General features: G+C 35.7%; 1 protein-coding gene across 5 annotated transcripts in view; it reads right to left on the reverse strand.

The window, feature by feature from the left end:
• Nucleotides 1–25,000, reverse strand: part of NAV3 (neuron navigator 3) — a 1,719,037-nt gene that overhangs the window by 153,140 nt on the left and 1,540,897 nt on the right. For all 5 annotated transcript variants that reach the window (XM_044088077.1, XM_044088075.1, XM_044088074.1 and 2 more), the window contains one exon: nucleotides 16,551–16,634. In XM_044088077.1, the coding sequence (XP_043944012.1) occupies nucleotides 16,551–16,634 (84 nt within the window). The remainder of the gene's footprint in view (nucleotides 1–16,550; nucleotides 16,635–25,000) is intronic.

Consider the following 25,000-nt stretch of genomic DNA (forward strand, 5'->3'; position numbering starts at 1 on the left):
TAAAATGAAAAGAGCTTTTAATCAGCTGCCTTGAATTTGCAGACAGCAGTCTTTTGGCTCACTAAAAGAACATGTTATTTAGAAAAACACTGCTGTTATTTTAGGAAAAAAGTGAAAGTGACATTATGAGCAAGTATCTATTACTAGTGTTGTATGCACTTTCTAAATATCTTATGAAATTCTATCTGTTGTTGTATTACATATGCTCTCTATATACCTTATGAAACACTTGTCGATTATTAGTAGTAAATATTTTGTCTATATAACTTACAAGACAGTACCTATTATCAGTATTTCCTGAGATAAGTGTATAACATATGGGACAGCATCTATTATCAGAACTGCATATACTATATCTGTATAACTTATGAGCCAGTACTTATTACATGTAGTACCTATATAATTCATGAGTGAGCACCATTTACCAGTAGTGAATATACTATCCAAACATCAAATTAGGCAGTACCTTTTATCATTAATGCAGCTATATATATATATATATATATATATATATATATATATATATATATATATGTGTGTGTGTGTGTGTGTGTGTGTATACATATATACTATCTACATATCTTATGAGGCAGCGGCTATTATCAGTAATGCAAATAAATATTTTATTAGCGGGTACTAATATCAGTAATACATATACTACCTACATATATATCTAATTAACCAGTACCTGTTATCAGTAATGTACATACTATCTACATGTCCTATGAGACAATACCTATAATTAGTAATACATATACTATCTCTATAAATATCTAATGAACCAGCACCTATTATCAGTAATGTGTATACTATGTACATATCTTATGAGGCAGTACCTATTATCAGTAATGTATAGTACATATGAGACAGTGCCTGTTATCAGTAATGTATATACTATGTACATATCTTATGAGACAGTACCTGTTATCAGTAATGTATAGTACATATGAGACAGTACCTGTTATCAGTAATGTATATACTATGTACATATCTTATGAGGCAGTACCTGTTATCAGTAATGTATATACTATGCACATATCTAATGAGGCAGCACCTATTATCAGTAATGTATAGTACATATGAGACAGTACCTGTTATCAGTAATGTATATACTATGTACATATCTTATGAGGCAGTACCTATTATCAGTAATGTATAGTACATATGAGACAGTACCTGTTATCAGTAATGTATATACTATGTACATATCTTATGAGACAGTACCTGTTATCAGTAATGTATAGTACATATCTTATGAGACAGTACCTGTTATCAGTAATGTATATACTATGCACATATCTAATGAGGCAGCACCTATTATCAGTAATGTATAGTACATATGAGACAGTGCCTGTTATCAGTAATGTATATACTATGTACATATCTTATGAGACAGTACCTGTTATCAGTAATGTATATACTATGTACATATCTTATGAGGCAGTACCTATTATCAGTAATGTATAGTACATATGAGACAGTACCTGTTATCAGTAATGTATATACTATGTACATATCTTATGAGACAGTACCTGTTATCAGTAATGTATAATACATATCTTATGAGACAGAACCTGTTATCAGTAATGTATATACTATGCACATATCTAATGAGGCAGCACCTATTATCAGTAATGTATAGTACATATGAGACAGTACCTGTTATCAGTAATGTATATACTATGTACATATCTTATGAGGCAGTACCTATTATCAGTAATGTATAGTACATATGAGACAGTACCTGTTATCAGTAATGTATATACTATGTACATATCTTATGAGACAGTACCTGTTATCAGTAATGTATAGTACATATGAGACAGTACCTGTTATCAGTAATGTATATACTATGTACATATCTTATGAGACAGTGCCTGTTATCAGTAATGTATATACTATGTACATATCTTATGAGACAGTACCTGTTATCAGTAATGTATATACTATGCACATATCTAATGAGGCAGCACCTATTATCAGTAATGTATAGTACATATGAGACAGTACCTGTTATCAGTAATGTATATACTATGTACATATCTTATGAGACAGTACCTGTTATCAGTAATGTATATACTATGCACATATCTAATGAGGCAGCACCTATTATCAGTAATGTATAGTACATATGAGACAGTACCTGTTATCAGTAATGTATATACTATGTACATATCTTATGAGGCAGTACCTGTTATCAGTAATGTATAGTACATATCTTATGAGACAGTACCTGTTATCAGTAATGTATATACTATGCACATATCTAATGAGGCAGCACCTATTATCAGTAATGTATAGTACATATGAGACAGTACCTGTTATCAGTAATGTATAGTACATATGAGACAGTACCTGTTATCAGTAATGTATATACTATGTACATATCTTATGAGACAGTACCTGTTATCAGTAATGTATATACTATGTACATATCTTATGAGGCAGTACCTATTATCAGTAATGTATAGTACATATGAGACAGTACCTGTTATCAGTAATGTATATACTATGCACATATCTTATGAGACAGTACCTGTTATCAGTAATGTATATACTATGCACATATCTAATGAGGCAGCACCTATTATCAGTAATGTATAGTACATATGAGACAGTACCTGTTATCAGTAATGTATATACTATGCACATATCTAATGAGACAGTACCTGTTATCAGTAATGTATAGTACATATGAGACAGTACCTGTTATCAGTAATGTATATACTATGTACATATCTTATGAGACAGTACCTGTTATCAGTAATGTATATACTATGCACATATCTTATGAGACAGTACCTGTTATCAGTAATGTATATACTATGCACATATCTAATGAGACAGTACCTGTTATCAGTAATGTATAGTACATATGAGACAGTACCTGTTATCAGTAATGTATATACTATGTACATATCTTATGAGACAGTACCTGTTATCAGTAATGTATATACTATGCACATATCTTATGAGACAGTACCTGTTATCAGTAATGTATAGTACATATGAGACAGTACCTGTTATCAGTAATGTATAGTACATATGAGACAGTACCTGTTATCAGTAATGTATATACGATGTACATATCTTATCAGATAGTACCTGTTATCAGTAATGTATATACTATGCACATATCTTATGAGACAGTACCTGTTATCAGTAATGTATATACTATGTACATATCTTATGAGACAGTACCTGTTATCAGTAATGTATATACTATGCACATATCTAATGAGGCAGCACCTATTATCAGTAATGTATAGTACATATGAGACAGTACCTGTTATCAGTAATGTATATACTATGTACATATCTTATGAGACAGTACCTGTTATCAGTAATGTATATACTATGTACATATCTTATGAGGCAGTACCTATTATCAGTAATGTATAGTACATATGAGACAGTACCTGTTATCAGTAATGTATATACTATGTACATATCTTATGAGACAGTACCTGTTATCAGTAATGTATAGTACATATCTTATGAGACAGTACCTGTTATCAGTAATGTATATACTATGCACATATCTAATGAGGCAGCACCTATTATCAGTAATGTATAGTACATATGAGACAGTGCCTGTTATCAGTAATGTATATACTATGTACATATCTTATGAGACAGTACCTGTTATCAGTAATGTATAGTACATATGAGACAGTACCTGTTATCAGTAATGTATATACTATGTACATATCTAATGAGGCAGCACCTATTATCAGTAATGTATAGTACATATGAGACAGTACCTGTTATCAGTAATGTATATACTATGCACATATCTAATGAGACAGTACCTGTTATCAGTAATGTATAGTACATATGAGACAGTACCTGTTATCAGTAATGTATATACTATGTACATATCTTATGAGACAGTACCTGTTATCAGTAATGTATATACTATGCACATATCTTATGAGACAGTACCTGTTATCAGTAATGTATAGTACATATGAGACAGTACCTGTTATCAGTAATGTATATACTATGTACATATCTTATGAGGCAGTACCTATTATCAGTAATGTATAGTACATATGAGACAGTACCTGTTATCAGTAATGTATATACTATGTACATATCTTATGAGACAGTACCTGTTATCAGTAATGTATATACTTTGCACATATCTTATGAGACAGTACCTGTTATCAGTAATGTATATACTATGCACATATCTTATGAGACAGTACCTGTTATCAGTAATGTATAGTACATATCTTATGAGACAGTACCTGTTATCAGTAATGTATATACGATGTACATATCTTATCAGATACTACCTGTTATCAGTAATGTATATACGATGTACATCTCTTATCAGATAGTACCTGTTATCAGTAATGTATATACGATGTACATCTCTTATCAGATAGTACCTGTTATCAGTAATGTATATACTATGCACATATCTTATGAGACAGTACCTGTTATCAGTAATGTATATACTATGTACATATCTTATGAGACAGTACCTGTTATCAGTAATGTATAGTACATATCTTATGAGACAGTACCTGTTATCAGTAATGTATATCGATGTACATATCTTATCAGATAGTACCTGTTATCAGTAATGTATATCGATGTACATCTCTTATCAGATAGTACCTGTTATCAGTAATGTATATCGATGTACATCTCTTATCAGATAGTACCTGTTATCAGTAATGTATATACTATGCACATATCTTATGAGACAGTACCTGTTATCAGTAATGTATATACTATGCACATATCTAATGAGGCAGCACCTATTATCAGTAATGTATAGTACATATGAGACAGTACCTGTTATCAGTAATGTATATACTATGTACATATCTTATGAGACAGTACCTGTTATCAGTAATGTATATACTATGCACATATCTAATGAGGCAGCACCTATTATCAGTAATGTATAGTACATATGAGACAGTACCTGTTATCAGTAATGTATATACTATGTACATATCTTATGAGGCAGTACCTGTTATCAGTAATGTATAGTACATATCTTATGAGACAGTACCTGTTATCAGTAATGTATATACTATGCACATATCTAATGAGGCAGCACCTATTATCAGTAATGTATAGTACATATGAGACAGTGCCTGTTATCAGTAATGTATATACTATGTACATATCTTATGAGGCAGTACCTATTATCAGTAATGTATAGTACATATGAGACAGTACCTGTTATCAGTAATGTATATACTATGTACATATCTTATGAGGCAGTACCTGTTATCAGTAATGTATATACTATGCACATATCTAATGAGGCAGCACCTATTATCAGTAATGTATAGTACATATGAGACAGTACCTGTTATCAGTAATGTATATACTATGTACATATCTTATGAGACAGTACCTGTTATCAGTAATGTATATACTATGTACATATCTTATGAGGCAGTACCTATTATCAGTAATGTATAGTACATATGAGACAGTACCTGTTATCAGTAATGTATATACTATGTACATATCTTATGAGACAGTACCTGTTATCAGTAATGTATAATACATATCTTATGAGACAGTACCTGTTATCAGTAATGTATATACTATGCACATATCTTATGAGACAGTACCTGTTATCAGTAATGTATAGTACATATCTTATGAGACAGTACCTGTTATCAGTAATGTATATACGATGTACATATCTTATCAGATACTACCTGTTATCAGTAATGTATATACGATGTACATCTCTTATCAGATAGTACCTGTTATCAGTAATGTATATACGATGTACATCTCTTATCAGATAGTACCTGTTATCAGTAATGTATATACTATGCACATATCTTATGAGACAGTACCTGTTATCAGTAATGTATATACTATGTACATATCTTATGAGACAGTACCTGTTATCAGTAATGTATAGTACATATCTTATGAGACAGTACCTGTTATCAGTAATGTATATACGATGTACATATCTTATCAGATACTACCTGTTATCAGTAATGTATATACGATGTACATCTCTTATCAGATAGTACCTGTTATCAGTAATGTATATACGATGTACATCTCTTATCAGATAGTACCTGTTATCAGTAATGTATATACTATGCACATATCTTATGAGACAGTACCTGTTATCAGTAATGTATATACTATGCACATATCTAATGAGGCAGCACCTATTATCAGTAATGTATAGTACATATGAGACAGTACCTGTTATCAGTAATGTATATACTATGCACATATCTTATGAGACAGTACCTGTTATCAGTAATGTATATACTATGCACATATCTAATGAGGCAGCACCTATTATCAGTAATGTATAGTACATATGAGACAGTACCTGTTATCAGTAATGTATATACTATGTACATATCTTATGAGACAGTACCTGTTATCAGTAATGTATATACTATGTACATATCTAATGAGGCAGCACCTATTATCAGTAATGTATAGTACATATGAGACAGTACCTGTTATCAGTAATGTATATACTATGTACATATCTTATGAGACAGTACCTGTTATCAGTAATGTATATACTATGCACATATCTAATGAGGCAGCACCTATTATCAGTAATGTATAGTACATATCTTATGAGACAGTACCTGTTATCAGTAATGTATAGTACATATGAGACAGTACCTGTTATCAGTAATGTATATACTATGTACATATCTTATGAGACAGTACCTGTTATCAGTAATGTATATACTATGTACATATCTAATGAGGCAGCACCTATTATCAGTAATGTATAGTACATATGAGACAGTACCTGTTATCAGTAATGTATAGTACATATCTTATGAGACAGTACCTGTTATCAGTAATGTATATACGATGTACATATCTTATCAGATACTACCTGTTATCAGTAATGTATATACGATGTACATCTCTTATCAGATAGTACCTGTTATCAGTAATGTATATACGATGTACATCTCTTATCAGATAGTACCTGTTATCAGTAATGTATATACTATGTACATATCTTATGAGGCAGTACCTGTTATCAGTAATGTATAGTACATATCTTATGAGACAGTACCTGTTATCAGTAATGTATATACTATGCACATATCTAATGAGGCAGCACCTATTATCAGTAATGTATAGTACATATGAGACAGTGCCTGTTATCAGTAATGTATATACTATGTACATATCTTATGAGGCAGTACCTATTATCAGTAATGTATAGTACATATGAGACAGTACCTGTTATCAGTAATGTATATACTATGTACATATCTTATGAGGCAGTACCTGTTATCAGTAATGTATATACTATGCACATATCTAATGAGGCAGCACCTATTATCAGTAATGTATAGTACATATGAGACAGTGCCTGTTATCAGTAATGTATATACTATGTACATATCTTATGAGACAGTACCTGTTATCAGTAATGTATATACTATGTACATATCTTATGAGGCAGTACCTATTATCAGTAATGTATAGTACATATGAGACAGTACCTGTTATCAGTAATGTATATACTATGTACATATCTTATGAGACAGTACCTGTTATCAGTAATGTATAATACATATCTTATGAGACAGTACCTGTTATCAGTAATGTATATACTATGCACATATCTTATGAGACAGTACCTGTTATCAGTAATGTATAGTACATATCTTATGAGACAGTACCTGTTATCAGTAATGTATATCGATGTACATATCTTATCAGATACTACCTGTTATCAGTAATGTATATACGATGTACATCTCTTATCAGATAGTACCTGTTATCAGTAATGTATATACGATGTACATCTCTTATCAGATAGTACCTGTTATCAGTAATGTATATACTATGCACATATCTTATGAGACAGTACCTGTTATCAGTAATGTATATACTATGTACATATCTTATGAGACAGTACCTGTTATCAGTAATGTATAGTACATATCTTATGAGACAGTACCTGTTATCAGTAATGTATATACGATGTACATATCTTATCAGATAGTACCTGTTATCAGTAATGTATATACGATGTACATCTCTTATCAGATAGTACCTGTTATCAGTAATGTATATACGATGTACATCTCTTATCAGATAGTACCTGTTATCAGTAATGTATATACTATGCACATATCTTATGAGACAGTACCTGTTATCAGTAATGTATATACTATGCACATATCTAATGAGGCAGCACCTATTATCAGTAATGTATAGTACATATGAGACAGTACCTGTTATCAGTAATGTATATACTATGTACATATCTTATGAGACAGTACCTGTTATCAGTAATGTATATACTATGCACATATCTAATGAGGCAGCACCTATTATCAGTAATGTATAGTACATATGAGACAGTACCTGTTATCAGTAATGTATATACTATGTACATATCTTATGAGACAGTACCTGTTATCAGTAATGTATATACTATGTACATATCTAATGAGGCAGCACCTATTATCAGTAATGTATAGTACATATGAGACAGTACCTGTTATCAGTAATGTATATACTATGTACATATCTTATGAGGCAGTACCTGTTATCAGTAATGTATATACTATGCACATATCTAATGAGGCAGCACCTATTATCAGTAATGTATAGTACATATGAGACAGTACCTGTTATCAGTAATGTATAGTACATATGAGACAGTACCTGTTATCAGTAATGTATATACTATGTACATATCTTATGAGACAGTACCTGTTATCAGTAATGTATATACTATGTACATATCTAATGAGGCAGCACCTATTATCAGTAATGTATAGTACATATGAGACAGTACCTGTTATCAGTAATGTATAGTACATATCTTATGAGACAGTACCTGTTATCAGTAATGTATATACGATGTACATATCTTATCAGATACTACCTGTTATCAGTAATGTATATACGATGTACATCTCTTATCAGATAGTACCTGTTATCAGTAATGTATATACGATGTACATCTCTTATCAGATAGTACCTGTTATCAGTAATGTATATACTATGCACATATCTTATGAGACAGTACCTGTTATCAGTAATGTATATACTATGTACATATCTTATGAGACAGTACCTGTTATCAGTAATGTATATACTATGCACATATCTAATGAGGCAGTACCTATTATCAGTAATGTATAGTACATATGAGACAGTGCCTGTTATCAGTAATGTATATACTATGCACATATCTAATGAGGCAGTACCTATTATCAGTAATGTATAGTACATATGAGACAGTGCCTGTTATCAGTAATGTATATACTATGCACATATCTAATGAGGCAGCACCTATTATCAGTAATGTATATACGATGTACATATCTTATCAGATAGTACCTGTTATCAGTAATGTATATACTATGCACATATCTTATGAGACAGTACCTGTTATCAGTAATGTATATACTATGTACATATCTTATGAGACAGTACCTGTTATCAGTAATGTATAGTACATATCTTATGAGACAGTACCTGTTATCAGTAATGTATAGTACATATCTTATGAGACAGTACCTGTTATCAGTAATGTATATACTTTGCACATATCTTATGAGACAGTACCTGTTATCAGTAATGTATATACTATGTACATATCTTATGAGACAGTACCTGTTATCAGTAATGTATAGTACATATCTTATGAGACAGTACCTGTTATCAGTAATGTATATACTTTGCACATATCTTATGAGACAGTACCTGTTATCAGTAATGTATATACTATGTACATATCTTATGAGACAGTACCTGTTATCAGTAATGTATAGTACATATCTTATGAGACAGTACCTGTTATCAGTAATATATATACTTTGCACATATCTTATGAGACAGTACCTGTTATCAGTAATGTATATACTATGTACATATCTTATGAGACAGTACCTGTTATCAGTAATGTATAGTACATATCTTATGAGACAGTACCTGTTATCAGTAATGTATAGTACATATCTTATGAGACAGTACCTGTTATCAGTAATGTATATACTTTGCACATATCTTATGAGACAGTACCTGTTATCAGTAATGTATATACTATGTACATATCTTATGAGACAGTACCTGTTATCAGTAATGTATAGTACATATCTTATGAGACAGTACCTGTTATCAGTAATGTATATACTATCCAAATATCTAATGAGCCTGTACCTAGTACCAAAAATGGATATCCTATCTTTACAGCTCATGAGTCAGCATCTGCCATCAATGCTGCATGTGCTATCTATCTAAATATGTTTGCATTTATGTGTGCATGTGCGTGTTCTTGTAACATACAGAGCTTGCATCTATTTGTCTCACTCATTCAAAGTGATGTTGGCATTTAACAATACTGTCCTTTCTTTACATATTTTCTCTTGTACTCCAAAATGAAAAAGTGTCACAATTAGCACTAGCATGCAAGTGGCATGAATAGTTTTGTCCATCAATATAATCATTTTTTACAATGCAGTAGCTATGCATACGTTCCAATTCACCGTAGTACCTGGGGAAGAGGCTACTTTTAAACACAACTTATTAAAGAACAGATACAGGTGTTGAAGCTAACCGCCTGTATTTGTATACCCTAAATTCTATGTTCTCAGTAATTTTGTTACTTGTCACCAATCACATTTAGACTTTCAGATATTTTTTTTGTGTTTTGGTATTGACAATTTAATTTGCATATGCATACCAAAAACTATGTGGGACAACTGCATGTTACAATGTGACTAGAATACACTGCAGCTTAGGAGCTCAGTCTGTGCCACTAGGGCATCCCTCTCAAACCCCCCAAATTTCCTAAGTCTCCCCTAGACAGCAGGATATTCAGAGTATCCCCACAGGTACAAATACATATACAGCACTGTACAGAAACAAACTTTTCACAAATAACAAGCATTCAGAGTTGCAATACTCAAGATTTGGCTTAGTACAGTCTTCATAAGCTATTAATTTGCAGCAGATTTAGTCTGGTTGCACATAAATAAACGCTGAATAGAAGTTTTTTTTTTTTGTTTAATATGCAACATTTTTAGACTTGTTTGGACCTCCCCTTAAACAGGGCTGATCCTCCCACTGAGACTATACTCACCATTTGAGAACTATGTCACTAAATACAAATATCACACAAAACTACAAGGAGTCTCAGAAAAAAATACTTTTATATTGAAAGTTACAGTACAAAGGCCTCTCTGTCTGTAAAACCCTCCCTTTGACTGCTAAAACCTAATGTGATGCCATATACACAATAATTAATATGTCACCCTGCTCCCCCAAACATAAAAATGTCAAAGAAGAAGATAGATATCAAATTTGGCATACTCCTTTTCCCACCAACTTTTGCTTACTTTGCTTAAGTAAAATGTATGTGCATGCTTTTGATCTGCATATTTAATAACAAAGATACAGAACTAAATATACAAATAAAAAGTACTAAATGATGAAATGCCAGATACCAGTGCCATCCTGAGATCTACATTTAGTTGAAAGGGCTAGTTATGGATAGATGTATATTTGGCCAGCACTGGCTCTCAAAAAACATTCTAGTGCCAAGTGCAAGTACCCTGTGACTCTATGTAAGATGTGTGCATTTACTGCCCTCTGCTGGTCAATAACCTGTATAACCAGTCTGTTGCAGCCTCCAAACAGTGCTGACCTGCGAGAGCTTATCTCAGCACTGCACATGAAGATTTCTGGTGCATTAAAGTAGGAGAGCCAGAAATTTCTTTTAGTTTTTACAATCTCATATCATTGCCTCAAACCACTTCTCGTTAAAAAATACATATACCTCTCTAAACATTAACGATGTGATTGTTTGTTTATATTTTTTATACTTTTCCTATTGATGGCCAAAGCTTTTCCACGTTTGTGGTTTTCTTGATTTCAAAACATAAACAACAGCTTTGGGGTTTTGGGAATTTTTGGTGTTGTAATAACCATTCTGGGCTATTTTAAGACTCAATTTGAGTTCCACTCCTCAATTAAGCCTTACTGCTGATACTCCCCACCTCTCTGCTTAACTGCCATCCTAACCCATAGCAACCATGCCACTAGGTAATACTGTTATAATCCTCACTTGCACTATTCTAGCCTATATTACATTCTACCAAACAGTACAATCATAACCCCCAACCATTTCCACTGCACTCTCTCATCAACTCCCCTCAAACACTCACTGTATAATTTCATTACCCCAACCACAAACTATCTCCTCCCAGTACAACTACTCAATTACCAACCCCCCACCACATTTGAACACAAAATATCCATAAAATACAACACATTTTTTACTGCATATATACAACATATTCTCAACACTCTCTCTAAACTTGCTCTCAGTGGAGATGTGCACCCCAACCATGGCCCCACAATCACCAACATCTCAACAAACCCCCTTCCAACTAACTCCCCCATCACCCAAATCACAAGCAACAAAAACCTAAATGACCCCCTCACTATGTCTCTTAACATTAAAAGCATCTCTAATAAAATCCAGGACCCCCATGCCTACATAAGCCTCTACTCCCCTGACATCCTTATCCTAACTGAATCGTGGCTCAAACCTCACATCAAAAGCGAGGAGATACTCCCACCTGGATACAACATCCTCCGTAAGGACAGACTATCCAGAAAAGGAGGTGTGGCACTGTTGTACAAACACCACCTCAATATCCAAATTCTCACTAAATTAGCTCCACAGTTTGACAAGGAAGAAATACTTTATACCACCATCAAATTAAATCCTAAAAAATCAATCAACATTGTTGGGTGCTATTTCCCACCAGGCCAAAATATACCTCCCCTTGAAAACCTGCTAGACTGGCCAATCTCTTCCTATCCCAAGAAAGTATCATCCTTGGGGACTTTAACATCAATTGGCTATCCTGCAATAGCAACCACCCAGCCTTCCACCTAAATCTCCATGGTTTCTCTCAGCTAATACAACCTCCCACTAGGATCAATAAAAACCCCAATAACCACACCATCCTTGACTGGGTCTTAGGTAACAAAGCCCCCCACACCTACCTAGCAGGCTGTTTACCTGACTCCCTCAGTGATCACTCCCTATCCTTCCTACTAAAAAATCACATTAATGATTACAAATCCATTACCCACAGACTTATTCACAACAAAGCTAATTTTAAGCCCAACTCTTTCACCTCCTCCCTCCAGAAAGTAAACTGGTCACCTCTAAAGTACCTCAACCTAGATGAAGCAGTCCATTACTTTAACAGTACCTACCTCTACATCCTTAACTCCCATGCCCCCCTGAGAAACACTAGAATCAGAACTAAGAGCTCCCCCTGGCTACAAAATCCACCAGGGGCCTTATGAAAACCAGGGATAAAACATGGGAACTCCGGTGCATAATTAAAACCCCTTAGACAGGCAACTTTTCTTTGAACTACATAACAAGGTTAAAAAGCAAGTAAAAGCAGACAAAGCCCTTTTCTATCAGTCTTCCCTAAACTCCTCCCAAAACAACCCCAAGCAATTTTGGTTCACTGTTAACTCTGTACTCTGCCCAGGAAAAGTAAGCACCCCGCCTACCAACCACCCCTCTCTCCATCAGTAGCATTGCTGATTCCTTCAATAAACACTTCACAGAATCCGTTCTATCCCTAACAAAAAAACACTTCCCTACACTAATTCCCTCCTCACCCAACCCAAAACCACCCCTTCCTACCTTCTTTCTCTCCACAGTACCCACCTCCTACATAAAAAGATTCATGACAAAACTAAAACCCACAAAACTAGCAGTAGACTACCTGCCCTCTGAATACCTAAAGATGGCAGCTGATGTCCTAGCTTATCCTATTTCCATATTAATCAACTGCTCCATATCTGAATCCATTGTACCCATGCTATGGAAAATATCACACATCATTCCCCTCCACAAATGTGGCTCCTCATCTGACCTCTCCAACTACCGTCCCATTGCCATCCTCTCCCCCATCTCCAAGATACTCGAAAAATGCATCAACTCACAGGTCCAATAACCTCCTCTCCAGTACCCAGCATGGTGTCAGACCAGACCACAGAACAACAACTGCTCTCCTCTCCTTCACCAACACTATCCTCCATCATAAAAACAATGGCCTCCTCTCCTCTCCTCTGCTGTATTTCTGGATCTATCTAAAGCCTTTGATATTGTGTCACACAATCTACTACTCTCTGCTCTGTCTGACCTCTCTTTCTCCACACCAGCCACAAACTGGTTCCACAGCTATCTACAAGGCCACCAGCAATCAGTCATCTGGGACAACAAGCTATCCCCCCTCACCTCCCTGTTACTCTCGGGGTTCCCCAAGGCTCCATCCTTGGCCCCCTACTTTTCTCCCTTTTCACCAACAACCTGCGCACTGCCACCAAACATTCCTCCCTCATACAGTATGCAGATGATTCCACCCTCATCTGCTTAGCCCCAACTCTTAACAGAACTCCAACAGATCACCCAAGAATCTTTCTCTTCAGTTGAAAGCTGGCTATCTAATGCCCAGCTTCTCCTCAATCCAAATAAAACCAAACTCCTCATTTTCCAATCCTCCAATTCTACTCCAAACACCCCACATTTCACTATTCAAGCCAAGGATAATACCTCCATTTCACCAACTGCCCACACAAAACTACTTGGTGTACTGATAGAATAATCTCAAATTTGACACCCACATATCACTAACAATGAAAAAGTTCACAAAAAATGGGTGCCTTATATATAAGCCACCAATACCTCACCAAATCAGCAAGAATCTCTATCGACAATTCGCAACTAATCTCCACCCTACTCTATGCGTCACCCATACTTACTAATCTTAGACAGTCGAACCTACACAAAATCGAAGCCTGCTACAATAAAATCGCAAAATTTGCCACTGGTGTCTCCTACCCCAGTCACCACTGCGTCTCCCTTAGAAACCTTGACTGGCTTGAACTCCCACAACTCCTACACCAGACTCAACTCCCCTTTGCTCATAAACTAGTAAACCACCCTCTCTGTATCCCATTGCTCCATACAATTCTCAAGCCCTACCACTCTTCTAGACCACTACACTCCTGCAACAAAAATCTACTCCAGGTCACCCAAAGCCAAAAACTCAGCAGGTGAAGCACTTTTTTCCTGAGCTATATCCAAGATCTGGAACAACCTTCCCATTGCCATAACTACCCTTCCTTCCTGCAGTCTTTTCAAGACTGCACTTAAATCTCACCTAATTTCTCACTGGCTTTGTCTTTGTTCAAACCCTGACTAATAACCCCCCCCCTTCAACCCTTCTCGCCCAGATTTAGATAGAGTATCCTCTGTATCACTATAAAACTGAACTGAAGATTACTCACTGCTTGTTAATCCTTCCAGGATTTAGTTATCTTTTAGTCTATTATTATTATTTAGTCACTGTCTAGAAAATTTGTAGCACTGTGTTTTAGTTCTTATTTCTCAATGTTTATAATTAGAGCTTACTACTCAATTGTACCAATTTTGCTCCTGCATTACTCCATGTCATGATTATTTCTACTGTATACATACCTTTATTGTTATTGTTTTCCCATCTACCTGTCTTTCTGTGGAGCATTTCTCCCTGGGTCTCCGCTGAAAAAGGACCTGTGTCCAGTCAGAATTTCTCAGTAAACAAATGTAAATAAATAAATTAATGTATAAACTTTTAATAAATATGCATTCATTTCCAAAGATCTGTGTAATGCAGCTCAGACTCACAGGGGAGTAGGAGCCTATGTAAGTGCTTACTGTTACAAGGCCAATAAAGTTATGTTAGATTGAATGCCATTCCACTGCAGGATGGGATGTATAACACACACAATTGCTCCCATGTGGCATGCACACCTATGGGCAATGCAGACAATCGCCTGTTTAAATATGGTGCACCTTTGGGATGTGTTTGAAAACTGGAGCACCCAGCAAAAACACCAACAGATACATGGAGGATATGAAGATTCTAAATGGAAGGGTCCCAGGCCAAATAAATGAAAATAAAATTTAAACAATTAAACAACAACACAGCCTATAAAACACAAGTGCGCTGTAAAGCTGAATTCATTATTTTAGACTCTAGTCATTGCAAATTAAGTGATACTTCAAATTAAATAGTAGTTACCTGTATAAAAAATCTGTCATCTGCCTTTCTTGTCAACATTAGTCAAAACTATTCTTGCAATGAGTTTTATCCACTAAATAGCCTGTAATTTACATAGTTTTTCACCCTGTACCAGGAGCATTATTCCAGTACATTAGTGAAACCTGGAATGTTGCTTCTTATTCGGGGAAAGAGAGGAAACATTGCAGTCCATTAATGAAACCTGTCTCAAACCTCAAAATATTAAAAAAATTATAAGAACATACAACCATTCAAAAATACCAAATTAAGACTTAACAGTATATTGTTTCAGGCCACAGAAAGATATTGGTGGGTCTGGAGAAGATTTTATCGCAGTTTCAGATACCGATGTCATTTCCTTGGCCAATTTCACATGTTCTCATTTTATGATCTCTGTTTAAAATATTGCAGTTATATAACAAACTTGTGCATTCTCACCTTTTGTTCAGCTGTCATGGTTAAGTTCTGTAACCGTCCTGTCATGTTGCTCAGGCTTTTTTCAAAAGCAGCTACAAGATGTGCCTGTGAATCAAATGATACAAACAAAAATGATAAAAACAAAAAAACAGTAAAGGTACAGTCAAATTCAATAAATTCTACAAAAAACAGTAAAGGTGCAGTCAAATTCATTAAATTCTACAAAAAAACAGTAAAGGTGCAGTCAAATTCATTAAATTCTACAAAAAAAAAGTAAAGGTACAGTCAAATTCATTAAATTCTACAAAAAAAACAGCAAAGGTATAGTCAAAGTCATTAAATTCTACAAAAAAAACAGTAAAGGTACAGTCAAATTCATTAAATTCTACAAAAAAACCCAGTAAAGGTGCAGTCAAATTCATTAAATTCTACAAAAAACAGTAAAGGTACAGTCAAATTCATTAAATTTTACAAAAAAACAGTAAAGGTAAAGTCAAATTCATTAAATTCTACAAAAAAAAGTAAAGGTACAGTCAAATTCATTAAATTCTTCACATGACATGTAAGCATAGAAGTATAAAGCATATAATGTATTAATTGCATGCATAACTTTTCAGAAAGGCAATATATGCTCTGTGGTAAAACTAACAGTCATTTCCATTATCCATAATCACAGAATCTAGCATTATGCTTGCCGTACTAAAAGATAATGTATTTGGACATAGCTGAAGTTTATTAGTAAGTCATGGTTAGAAAAGATTATCTGTTAAAATCTGGCTCATAAAGGTATCGTCTCTTAAATTTGCTTAGAATTAGATTGATATTGCATGGGTTTACTTTAATAGTACCCTAGTATAGCATCATGCCTTGATATATTAGGGCTCAAAATTATGTAAAATACACATGTACAGTGCAAAATATTCCAAGAGACATCATTTGTGAAACAAATACTGCAAACCAAACAAAATTCATTATTTCTGTAGAAGGGACCCATGCCTTGTACCCCAAACTCTGAGCTATGCCCCCAAACTCCTCTCTAAATATACTAACTTCAAGAGTTCACAAACTCAGGTAAAACAGAAAAGAATTAAAATACAACTCAAATTTTCACTTTGCTATGAAATGCAGCATTGTAGTAACTTAGCATTTAAAGATACGTGACATCAAGTGTTAGTGCAACAGAACATGAAAACTGTACCAGTTCTATTAAACTTAGAAACAAATATTTGAAATAAAGTCATGATATTGGTCTTTAAATGTACTTTTAAAATAGTTTCTTTTTCATTTGCATATCATTGTCAATACAATTCTGAATTATATCAGAAGATGAATTAGTTAAAACTACTTAAAATCTTTTTACCAAATTACGACACACTTTGGAACAGAGAACAGATGTCAGGTCACTTTTTAAAACTGTAATATGGACAAAGATGGGAACTAGAAGCTGGTTAGACTTACATAACAGGAAAACTGGTGGAATTCCTTCTTGGACAGACTAGTTTAACACGTATAGATGAATGGACTGTAGAATCAAAGACAGCATGGTATACCTTTTAACTCTTCTTGGTTTCTGTTTCCATTTTTCACTATGTCCCTTGTAAAATTAAATTTCCAAACATCATTGAAAATTAGTTATATAATGACTGATGTTCCTCGTTCCTCATGAATTATTTTACTGATTACTGAATTTAGAGGTTGAGAGGTAAAAAAAATGCCGGGCAGCTTGCTAGTAAATATAAAGCTAATCTCCACAACAAACTAACAATAGGAGTACAAAACAAAGAAATTAAGTCTTTTTTTACATGAAAGTGCACAACTACATTAAAAGGTTTAGAGGTACATAGTATGGATTCACAATGAGGTTATATCAGATAAATCTGATAGAATTCTTTCATTAGGTGAATGCTAATTTAAACTATGCTTGTGGTGTGGCTTATGTGGTCTATAAAATGACACAACACTAGAACAGATTATATAGAATTTGAATAACAAAAGTAAGTGGCAAAGACAAAATCTATGTAAAAAAGAGACTTACTGTAAAGCATTTCACAGATAACGATAGTTAATGCTGTGAAAAGTTATGGCATTTGAGGGTTATTTGTGAGGTCTAAAAGGCTTGTTAATGGGAAGAATACTTTTTAATATCTATATAAATTAAGAGGTAGAAGGATCCTAGGAAAAAAATATGTCTCTATGTGGAATGAAAAGTATGAAACTCGACTTGGAAACATTTTGGAAATGGTCTAAGATACTAGAGAGCTAACCTAATTGCAAGGAATTGTGAAATAATGCACCTAATAAGTTAGACATTGAGGAAAAGACCGGGGATGCAGAGAATTTTCAACAACCAAAATAAAAAAAAAATTGAAGCGCTTACTTCATATTTCATAAGCACAAAAAATTACAGTGAATAGACAATAGAAAAAACTTGTCATGAATTCAACCGTGTGGGTACTGATTCGCTGTGTAAGCAATGCCTTAGTACTATGTATTAGTGTTTCATGATGAACTTCTTATGGAGATCATTAGCATACATTTTACATTCTCACAGGACTCCATGTTTCCTTACACCCAAAGCAATATAGAGTAGCACAGGGAATGTTCCCACAGGACAATGTTGGGAAATGTTAGGAAAAATAGGTATTAGAGAACCACTAGACAGAAAGGACCATTCTCACTATCAAGTCCTGGGTAACCTAAAGCATCTGACAATATTTCTGAAGGAAAGGGGTCACAGCACAAATCTGTATATCACAGACATATGGCATGCAGCTGGTCCCATGTAATATCAAATTGTGAATAATAGGTACAGTAAGTATACAACAGTAGAAAACTCATTAGCATTTGTGGGGTGCATCATTCAAATAAGCCCATTATGCCTTACTACACTCGAGCATGAGGATAGTGTTATGATGTCTATGAAACAGTGAGCATTGGCCAACACCATAGCACAATAAAGCACACTACAATAATGGCTACGAATCCAAGCCATAAATAACACAAAGAAAACTGCATGTATACTGCAATCCCAAATGGATTCCTTACTATTACCTGGCCTTCAGGGAATGTCTACCTTAACATAACAGCCCCTTACATATGTCAGTTTTCAGATACATCATATTAATTCATGCAGTAATAATAATAATAATGTCTGTAATTTAAGTGGTTCTACAGTACTGATCCACACGGACCCATTTCAGACACATCTTAACAAAACTGCCTGGTTAAATGACTTGCTTATGATCACAGAGTATGCAAGTAGAGACTGTGGTAATCAAACCCGGACTGCTGTAAGATATAAGTAAATCAGCCAGTCTTAAATGTTTGCACAAAACTGTGAAACATATGTAAATGAAAATTTTGCTACATGTGGCCCACTTTTGTAACACGTTTATAAATGTATAGTGCAAGGGGTCTAGATCATATGTTTGAAATTTTATAACTTCAAACATTAAAATGTCGAATGTAAACATTCGAAGTTATAAAACTTCCAACATATGTAAAAAAAAAAAGCAAAAAAAAACCCAAACCCAAAACTAACGGCTGTAGGCAGGGGGGCAAGCCCCCCTGCATCACCACACCTCCTGCTTTTTAAACATACCAACTCCGAGACCGCACTACAGTGCAGTAAGGTAAATCATCCCTTTACCACACTATAGTGCTGTCACGGAGTTGGTATATTTAAAGAGCAGGGGGTATGGGGGGGTGCTTGCCTCCCTGCCTACACTAGTCAGGTAAGTTCCGTTTGTTTGTTTTTTTTATTATATGTTCGATGTTTGAAACTTTGAACATTTAAATTAGATTATTTAACGTTCAAAGTTTTCAAACTTTGAACATATAATATAGACCCTATTGTAAGTACAACACAAACAGTAGTCATCAGCATTAATTTGTGCGCTCACTAGTGTTTGACTGCTAAGCTTTCCCGGAAGGCTGAATTATTTGACGATAATCTCTGATGGATTTAGATGCCTTGGAGTTAATCACATGTTGATTAAATGACATTTGATTATTCATAGTAAATCCACAGAAAATCAATCTGATTCTAAGCAAAATACATAGAAGAGACATTTTGTAGAAATGAGTGCGAAAAGAAACACGTCTAATATCTCAGTTTATTCTCTGGGTTACTGTTTAAGTGGAAAATATAAACTGCATTCATTAATTTCCCAATATTGGTTTTATTACAGTCAGGGGTGTGTGGGAACCAAATCTGATCCTAGAATGCAATGGCTACAAAGCAGAGGAGGGACCAGCTTAGATGCATCCCTGAGCCATTTCAGGATACTATACTCACTTACTCACTCAATTACAGTACAGATTAGCTATGGGCAACTCAGAGGACCCTCATAATATCCAGTTTCAAACATATTACATATTAAATAAATGCAAGTAAAGCTGCAAATTAGCTTGCAAACTTTATTTGCTTGATACACACTTCATAGGTTTATAGGTGTGTACTAGGCTAATGGCCCTGGAGCCTTTACAAGCCTAGCCCATAGTATTACCATGGCATTGTGCCACCTGACCTTAGTTTCCAGTGCCTCTGTTGAATAGAGCCAGTGGAGTGATCCCCAGGGTGAATTTTCTATTTTCCATCCACTCATCAAGATTTCTCTTGAAGAGGGCCAGTGAGGTGCACTGCTTGACATGTATGGGAAGTCTATTCCATAGCATGGGCAGTCTCTGTGTTATGAACTTGTTCCTCCAGCTTGTTCTGTTGATTGTGGTAATGAGGATGAGGTCTCTGGAGCATGTGGTGCAGAGGGATTGGGATTTCTTTAGCTGTAACATTTCTAACAGAGATGGGTCAGACATGGCTTTGTAAGTCAAGCAGAGATTGCCTCTAAGTAGGCAATATGAGACAGAGAATAGTTGGAATTGTTTGAGTCTGTCCATGTAGGACAAGTGTTTAATGTCTAGGATCCTCTTTGTGAGGTACTTTTGTGGCCTCTCCAGTTGTTGCAGGTGTCTAGTAAGGTACATGCCAAATGGGGCAGTGTACTCGACGATTGGCCTAATGAGGGAAGAATAGAGGGAGACAATAGGTTCATAGGTAGGTTCAGAGGTAGGTACTAGGCTATTGGCCCTAGGGCCTATATAAGCCTAGCCACGGGTACCCTGGCTTTCGCCACCCAAGAAAAATTATTTTCCTGTGCCACTGACCTCTTTTTTCCTGGATGCAAAACCCTTAGCAATGAAATGTACCACATAGAAGGAGTTTTTCACCACAGTGGCAGTGTGGTGGTCAAAAGAGAGGTTGCTCTCAACCTGTGTTCCCAGATCTCTTATAATGCCTTCTGTGTTCAGTGAACCACCATCGATGTGGTAGTTCATGGGAACTGGGTTTTTCCCAAAGGGGATGATGACACATTTTTTGGCATTGAGCTTAAGGCCATGATTCTGACACCAGTTGTTGGTCTCAGTGAGGCCTTTCTGTAGGATGTCAACATCACTTGGGGAATTAATAATGGCTCCCAACTTGCAATAGTCTGCGAACTTTGTCAGCTAGAGTCTCTTCATGTTGGCCTGGACTTCTGAGAAGTTGATACCAAACAGGAGAGGACCCAGGAACGATCTCTGTGCCACTCTACTCGTGACTGGTCGGCAGTCTGACTTGGAGTCAGCTACTTTTACACTGTGGGTTCTGTGAGCCAATTTGCAACCCATCTAGTGATATAGGGGTTGATGCCTAGCTTAGTGAGTTTTTCTATGATTCCTGAGTGGGGAATGGTATCAAAGGCCTTGACCAGACCAAGGTAGGCTGTTTGAACCACCTTGCCTTCACCCACAGCTCTGGTGGCCGACTCAAAGTCGTCGACAAAGTTGAGCAGGCATGATCTACCCTTTACAAAACCAAACTGTGTGTGATCCAGAGTTTGGAGATTCCCTGTATCCTTGTTTATTAGGTCCATGATGATGTGTTCCATAGCTTTGCATATCAGATGTGTCAGGCTAATGGGGCTTTAGTTCCCAGGGTCTGTAGTCACGCCTCCTTTGTGGAGAGGGATGACTATAGCAGTGCACCATTTGGTAGGGACAAAGCCTGAGGTGAGGCTGTGATTGAACAGGGCACACAAGTGAGGTACCAGTTCACTCTGTAGTTCATGTAGAACAAAGCTGTATTCTTGGCCTTGGACAGTGCTGTTTTAACCTATGCAACATTAATACTGTGTGGCTGGCAATCTACTGGTATTGTGATTGGTCCTTTGGGGGGGTGAGAGGGGTAAAGTTGACAATGAATCTGCCGGCCAGTATATTGGCAATATCTGTTGGCTCGGTATAGAAGGTACCATTGTGCAGTAGCTCAGAGCAAATCTGGGTAATGCCATGGAGATTCTTTACATAACTATAGAAGGCCCTGTGGTTGTCTTTACTATCTGCTGCAATTCTGTTTTCATAGCTAGCTTTAGAGGATTTGATGAGGAGTCTCAACTTTTTGTTGACGCTGATAAGGGAGTTTTTCCAGTCTTGGGACTTCACATTATTCTGCATCAGTTTCCTCCTTCTGTTGTAGAGTTTGTTTATGGCAGGGGACCACCAGATTGGCTTCCTTTTTTTGAAGGAGAGCGTCTTGTTTCTATTGGGTTTGGTGAGATCTATGCATTTGTGTACATGTTCGTACAGTGCATTGATGTATGTTTCAGCAGTCATGCAACTATTCTCCATTTGCATGGGTGCTGTGAAGTTAGCCACGTTTGTTCTTAGGACCCCAAAGTTAGCTTTGGAGAAGTTTTCATGGTAGTACCTATGTGGGGGGTGGGGTGGGAGGGATATGGATTTCCAAGGTGATTAGTTTGTGGTTGGATCTAAACAGGGAGGAGTTGACTACTGGTGTAGAGCAACAGTTGCCCATGTTAGTAATGACCAGGTCAAGGATTTTGCTACCACTAGTGGGGGTAAGAACGAGCTTGTCCAGGGCATTGAAATTAATGAATTTCAGGAAACATTGGGCAAGTGTATTTGTACATGAGTAGTTTTCCCAGTTAATGGAGGGGTAGTTGAAGTCGTTCAGTATGAGAGTGTTAGGTTGGACCCTAATATTCTCCAGGGTGCTTAGAAACATGGAGCGAGTGTCTTGGGACATAGTTGGGGACCTATAACAGGCTACAACCTGAATCGCTGTCTTACCTGTCTGAAACTGGAGCACTTTTTTCATTTCTAAAACATAGTATAACAGTATATGCATTCTTTTATGACACTACTATTAAAGTTCCTTTCACAGTTAAAAGTATATATGTAATGTCAATGATTACAGCATGTGACTTATGACAGTTTTTTTTTTATTTTACCTAAACATTGCAGTACATAGTTGCTTCATAAAATTACTTGACAGCTTTAATTGATATGGAGGGCTTAAAAAGATATTAAATATTTTCTGAAGGTGGCCTGTTGCACAATGGCTTGTTATACATTTATGCCACCTGTAGCACTGGTGGGGTGGAGGGTGGGGGGCGTGGAACAAAGAAATCTAGTACTGATGTTCTAGTGCAAGTTAAATCTTCTAGTACACGTTTACTGACCATAAGGGGATTGAGATATTCATCAACAACTGGATCCAAAAACCTTTATGCACTTTAGTGTTAACTTTACTATGTTTAAGTAGCTACTGGCTCTATTATATGTACACAGCAAACTGATGCATTGCAAAAGATCCAAACTGAAGGAAAAGCATGATGTGATGTCTGCAGTCTGAACACCCAGCCCTTACACCCTAGCAAGGGGAGAAAAGAAGCAAAAGATAATGGAGAGGAGCCATAAGTCTGAATTTCATGTCTGCACCTGTGTGTGTATATACGACAGAGAGATCCAGGTCCACAAAAATATATAAATAATTGCACACCTGAATACGCAGATGCATTGACAGGTGCAGATCCATGACCCATCATATCTATAAAACAAATGTCCACTCAGTTTTTACTCTTCCTCCTCCTGTGCTACAATCCCTCCTTCACCTGTTTCATTCTGCACTTGTATGTTTTCTTTTGTCCTACATACTACCACTGCCAGTGCACCAACATCCGCCATGTAAAAAAGAACTTCTTCATAGTCACCTTTAACATTCTAGCTCTTGACCACAAACCAGGTCAATTCCCACTTATTTCATAGTCTCACACCTCCTATCTACTTCCTCTGTTGGTTCTTTAAGTCAGTACTCCACGTTGCCCTTCATCCCTTTTAGCACAAATATTCCCATTGTCCTAAGCTTATCCACACATTCCCCTTTAGCAGTCATTGTCCATGTGACTCTTCCTTGCCTATACTTTAAAACTCCTCTGTCCATCTTCCAGTACTTTCTCCAGCACTGAGGGCAGTAGTTCACATATATCCAGGTGGAGGTCTGCATGGGAAATACTGACATCTGCTTCTCTTGTGGTCATACAAATGGTGATGCAACCAAGTAACCTAAGCAATCTAACCACTGAATTTTCTCATTATGCAGAAAGACGTAATACATAGGTAACTAGGAC

This window comes from Protopterus annectens, chromosome 11.part0 (assembly GCF_019279795.1).
Source record: "Protopterus annectens isolate FY-2018-M chromosome 11.part0, PAN1.0, whole genome shotgun sequence".
Lineage (NCBI taxonomy): Eukaryota > Metazoa > Chordata > Ceratodontiformes > Protopteridae > Protopterus > Protopterus annectens.